The following is a 6,213-nucleotide window of genomic DNA, read 5'->3' on the forward strand; positions in this document are numbered from 1 at the left end:
AATCTTCATAATTTCTCTTGGTCAGAGACGGTTACAACACAGAAGGATATATGGGAGGCAACCTAGGTCTTCCTCCAACAAAGCACTTAAGCATACACTTCAGCATGTCAGCATCCAAGCTGAAGACAGTGGGATATATTTCAAGTTATGCACATTTCACAATTTTATTGAAGTTCAAAGACAAATAAAAAATGAACATAGAGCAGAAAAAAACTCCAATATCCATATAATTGACACTATGGTATTACCTTCTACTGAAATTCCATAGAATTAGGAAAATACTTTCTTTGGTTAATTGAGCAATGTTCCTTTTGGAGGCAGTGATAAAAAATAGCTTTATTAGAGTGTAAATTCGACCCAGCTCCATTTAGATGGAAGCAAAACTCTTTTTACCTCCAGTGGAAATGGAGCTCAATGGTAAAATGTAGGACTTTTGATCCCCAAAAGCAAGGCCTGAAACATGAGATGTTGTAAAATCTTAATACTCAGTTACTCATAAGTATACAGGTGTCAGGAAATCAGGTTCTAATGTCCTTTACAATTTCCACGTAGAGTGCTTACACTTCTAGGATGTATCAGTGTGCCTCTGACATTGTTTAAGGGTCAAATAAACAATGGTACTGTTATTTCAAGCCATTTAGAAAGTTCTTAATGATGTTTCCGGCAATACTCGGGTTTTATTTTGTGGTTGGAATGTTTTTTTCACAGTAGTGTTGGATTTTACTATTGCTTTAATGGGTTTTCGCCTTCTCATCACATTTCTGGTGCCACTGTTTTACCAGATAACTGAAATACTTCTGCACTAATAAGAAGTACTGGGACTAATAAGTTGTCCCGGGACAGCATCCTGAAAAGATACATACATTTAGGGAGGTTTGAAAAATCACAGCACTTCCCAAAAATACAAGCTAGTCATTGCAACCACCTTGGCAATGGCAAGCCTGGAAAACCTGATAGTGGATTAAGAAAAAGGAATATATCGCAGTACTTTAGCATGGCTACAACCAGGACAAAAAAAGGTATTACTTCTTTTGTTTCTATGTCCAGAAAATGCTGGCAAATACAGAATAAAACAGTGCAATACTGAGTTACCTAAAGACATTAATTAGCCACACCACAGAGAATCAGGCTTTCTCTGGTGTTCATTCACCTTCAATCATACCTTGTTTGCCTTCCTCGTGTCCACGATCGGTAAAACATCAGACAGACTGTGTAGCACATCAGAAAGTAACTACTGAGCATGGATTTCTGCTGATGGCAGGGTTTTTAAATGCTGAAGGCACTGGCACAACCAACTCATGTGTAAATGGCAACCTTGGCTCTAGATTTTAATTATTTTGAAATAAAAGCATAAAAGCACTTTAAGTTCCAGTAAGTAACACAATGCAGGGAAAGGGATCCTAGAAACAATCACACACACACAGATCATTTAGCTACCTACAGCAACATGCAGTCGCGACAGAATGAAATATTCATAAACTCAAGGGAGATGAAATTCTGCATTCATCTATCACAATACGTAAACCACCAGTTACAGTTTCAAAAATAAAGCCCTTGTACAAAGCCCTTATTATAACTGTACAGGCCCTGTTCAAATGATCAGTCGTTGATACTGTCTTTTAATTAGAACAATAGGACAGATTTTACCAAACAGTAACAAACCCAGAAGTGTAGGAGGTAAATACTACAAACTCGGGGTCTCCAGTCAGAGATACCCTTTTTTTTCAAAATACCTTATATTTCTCATGAAAATTGCAACTCTAGTCATGCAAATATATGGTGCGACATAGTTGTTGCATTAATTTATTGCACTGCTGGTTTACATTCCTTCATTGTGCTACTCTTCTCTTACACATTTGTAACAAAATCAAACTATAGTAAAACTAGTTGAAGAAACACGGCTCAGATCCAGTACACGGCAAGGTTTCTTTTTTTCCATTTACGCTAGGATTACAATCTGGTTTGGGGTATCTGTCCATTCAGAGAATTACTGGGATTTCCGTAAGATATAAACGGATGTGTTTTACGGTCTAGCACACACGGATCACCCCTTGCAACAATCACCGTATCGCGATGAAACTTCGACATTTATCGGTCTCTGCCTACTACAGACCTACAGACACAGCAGAATCCGTCGGCTTCGGTTTGGTAAACCCACGGCGAGAAAAATGAATGGGAATGAAGACAGTGCCCACAGACAAAAGCACTGATCAATGCACTCCGCTGACATTATCTTAATGGCACCTTTTCTCTACCCCATCCTCCCTACTTTCCGATTCTTCCAGCAGCTGACAGAGCCGCACTAGCGGATGCGAGCTGACCCACTTCTCGCTGAACTCCGTCCCCCACAGGTTCTCACTCGGCGGCGAGCAGCCGTCCCCCGGTCCACAATGACACAGCAGGGCTGGCTGGAGGGACACGGCGCCCGGGCTCCTTCCCCCAGGTGACTCGCCCCCCCGCCGCCGGCCGAAAACCGAGGCGAGGGGCGGCGAGGGGCAGCGAGGCGAGGCGAGGCGAGGCCAGGGGCGGCGAGGCGAGGGGAGCGGCGGCCCTGCCGGCGCTGGCCCCTCGAAGTGAGGTAAACTTTCGCGGCGGCACCTGGGCCGCCGCCCGCGGCGCCGCTCCCGCAGGGCGAGCGGAACAATGCCCGCCGCCCCGGGCCCCGCGGCGGCGGCCCCGCGCCTCCCCGCCCCGCCGCCCCCGTGTCCTCAGACAACCTCCGCCGCCGGCCCCCCCGCCTCCCGCCGCCGCGCTGACAAAGGGCGGCGCGGGGCCGGGGCTGCCCGCGGCGGCGCGGCCGCGGGAGCGGGCGCGGGAACGGGCGCGGGCGCGGGAACGGGCGCGGACCCGCCCGCCCGCCCCGCCGAGCGCGGCCCCGGGCAGCCGGCCCCTCCGGCCGGCCGGCGGCGGAGCGGAGCGGAGCTACCTACCTTTTTGTCCTCTTTCTCGCTGCCGTGCCTCCGCTCCGGGTGGCCGCTGTCGGCGGCGGGGGCCGGCTCCGCGGGCTGCCCATCGCGGTGGTGCGGGCGCTGGTGCGGGCAGCCGCCAGACCCCGCCGCCGGGGGGATGGGCTCCGGGCACGGAGAAACTCCCTTAACATCCATCTCCATCTTCCAGTTCACTGTATTGCGAGACAAAAGCAGGCAAACACTTTCCACCACCCCGCGTCTTTCCTGTGCTCTCCTTTCTCCCTCTTTTCTTTTTTCCCTTCTTTCTGCCCTTTTTTTTCTTCCTTCCTTCCTTCCTTCCCTTCCTTCCTTCCTTTTTTCCCCCCTCAGGAGGCCGTGACACGCATGACTCTGGCCGCCGCTGCTGCACCGATCCGGCGGCTGCAATCCTCCCCTAGATCCTCCAGACTTTTGTATCCAGCGTGTGTGTGTGTGTGTGGTGTGTAAGAGTGAGTGTGTGTGTGTGCGTGTGCGTGTGTGTGCGTGTGCGCGCCTGTCCTTGGTACGATGGCCTTCAATCGCCCCGAAACGGCAAACGCTAACTAAGCAGATCTCTCGCCACGAAGATCAACTCCCGGCCCCAGTCTAATTGTGGTGGTTATTTACTTTACGCTATCTATGTCCCAGGCCCGGACAAGCCCTTCTGGCTGCAGCCCTTTGAACAAAGTTAACTGGAGGGAGCCGAGCCCGGGGAGGGGGTGGGGGCGAGGGGAAACCACCGGGGTTTAACACAGGGGAACCGACAATAATCCGGTAATGTCAAGTAAAAGTTAAACCTCCCCCTTCCTCCCCTCCCCCTCCCCGCTCCACATCCCAGGCAAGCGCAATACAGCAAAGCAAAAACGAGCGATTTCAGACCTGTGCAAGGTGCTGGTGGCGAGAAGAGACGAGCATTTACCCGATTGTTGCTTTTATTTTATTTTCCCCTCGCCTCCCCCCCAGCACCACCCGCTATTGCAAATGTGGGCTCCTTGATGTTAATCTCCTCGCCGTGGTCTGAGTGTATGTGTGTGACTGGAGCTCCCTCTCTCTCAGGCTGCCAGCGCCACGCAGCACTGCACAAGGAGAACTGGAGTTAAGGAGAAAAACAAGAGCAAATCCAGGCTGGAAATCTAAATCAGTACCAGCCACCGGCTCTCCGATTTTATCAACCCAAATACAAGAAGAGAAAGGGAAAGAAAAAAATCGCGTGTAAGCTGCTAAATCAGTCGTGACTGCAGTGCGCACACGACTTTCAATCCTCGTGTTAGCTTCCTTCTCAGACTGAAGTTAGGCACGGTAGGGAAAAATGCAGTCTCATTAAGAGTGTTTTATACCAAAACAAGAATTTCCTCAGTGGCGCCGGAGCCAAGCCAAGTCTTCAGCTATTCCCCTTTTCATTTTGAAGGGATGAATGGTAAGCGTAGACCCCATCGTTGTTAAATCAGGACACCATCAGGTGACCAGTCTGCACTTCTAAATATAACACCACATTGTCCTGAGGAGCAGCTGCTTTGAAAGTTAACTGGAAGCATCTACTGAGAGCCTGCAGTGTCAAGATACATATCTGATCTATACCTGAGCCGTCTGATGCATGTGCTGACCTCTCCAATAGCACCCACCCGCTCCACAGAGATACTGGGCCACATCCTCAGGAGCTGGTGTATTTTACACCAGGAGAGAACCTGTCCCAGGGTGTTTCGGGAAGCGGGTGTCCATCAGGTATTACATGATGCCCTTTTATTCCTCGCCTTGGGTTCCGTTATTCCCCAACCGGATTGTTACTGTGGGAACCTGAACAGATCTTATTGCAACAATGTATTTGGACAAAAGGCAAGGGCTAATATTGCAATAGAGAAAAAAAAAAAGTCTTTGTCACACACCAAAGCTGTATTTTTAAAATACACATCGCTAAAGATCCTTTAGTAGTATTCTCAAAGCATGTCAAGTATTGACGGGCCCTGCTGTCTTCTCAGGTTCGTGAAAATAAGGAGCATTTCTACCGAAACTATCAGCATCAATGTTTAAAATTGAGGTAAATAATAAGACAATCAAGCCCTGAATATTGATGTTTATAATCAAATACTTCAGACTACTTACAATCATTTATTTATAATCATCTAAATATACTCTACATTTTGGGGTATAATGATTTAAACATTCTGGATACTCTTACAGTTTTAGCCTCATTAGCAAAAAGCAGTACTAACTGCAGACAGGTACTTTTGGGGGGATCTGTCTTCACAGCCACGATGGCTGCAGAACACATACAAAGGTGGACTTTGCTGCAGAATTGCCCAGAGCAAAGCAATAAGCCCACATAGATGACAAGCCACCACGCTATCAGTCCGCCTGTGCAGTCACCACCTCCCTCCACACACCACAAAGCATGCAAGGAACAAAATTCTGTGCTCAAGAGCTTTTCCAGTTTGGGTCAAAATACTTCCAGTATCACAGGTTGGAAAATGGCAAGATAAAAGTGAAAATAAAAATATCGCTCATTCAGGCACTGCAACACACACTTAAAAAATTACTGATAAATGACATAGAAACCTTCCCATGGAGGGTAATACAATTCCCAATCTACCATCTCCAGGTCTGTAAAATAAAACTCAAAGCAAAACCAAGCCATCTAAAAATAGAGAAAAGCTAACCCAAATACAAACATTTCACCATGTGCTCTGAAGCTTACTGGAGCTGGACACTGGCAGAGAACCAAGGAAAACTAATTCCAGAGGTGGGGGCTCTTGACTCAGAAAGCTCTACTCCTAATCCTAAAGAGTTTAACCCCCAAAACCAACACAAACTTCTTCGATGGTTTGAGTGAATGTGATCATACATAAGAAGAAAAGGGCAGGCCCTAGACTGCATGAAAGTCAGTACAAAGATTTGTATTTGGCTGCTGAATTTCAAATTTCCCTTTCTCTTCTTTTTCTTTTCTCTTTTCTTTTCTTTTCTTTTCTTTTCTTTCCTTTCCTTTTCTTCTCTTTTCCCCATCTTTCCTTTTTGTGCTGCAAAAGATTTACAATACTATTGCAAAAATAAAATTATTACAAATAATTCATCATAACAGTGTGCCTCCAGTTGTTCTCTGCACAAACCAGGTTTCCACCCAGCTGTTGATATTCAATAGATTTCCAGAGAATTCTAAGTAGAACATATTTTGTTACGCTAAGGTAAAGGTCTGAATAATCATCACAAACTTCTGTGAGAGAAATAATGGTCTTCAGGCCAAACATATTTTTGAGATACAAACAGTAACTACAAATCTAGGAGCACTAATAAA

The 6,213-nt window shown here is 46.9% G+C and overlaps 1 protein-coding gene across 1 annotated transcript in view; it reads right to left on the reverse strand.

Moving 5' to 3' along the window:
• The window catches only part of RBMS3 (RNA binding motif single stranded interacting protein 3), a 733,333-nt gene extending 729,830 nt beyond the window's left edge, over positions 1-3,503 (reverse strand). Inside the window, exon 1 of the mRNA XM_069770900.1 lies at positions 2,931-3,503. Coding sequence (XP_069627001.1) covers positions 2,931-3,110 — 180 coding nt within the window. The 5' untranslated portion in view covers positions 3,111-3,503. The remainder of the gene's footprint in view (positions 1-2,930) is intronic.
• Between the last annotated feature and the right edge of the window lie 2,710 nt (positions 3,504-6,213).

The sequence above is a fragment of the Haliaeetus albicilla genome, chromosome 2, assembly GCF_947461875.1.
Source record: "Haliaeetus albicilla chromosome 2, bHalAlb1.1, whole genome shotgun sequence".
NCBI lineage: Eukaryota > Metazoa > Chordata > Aves > Accipitriformes > Accipitridae > Haliaeetus > Haliaeetus albicilla.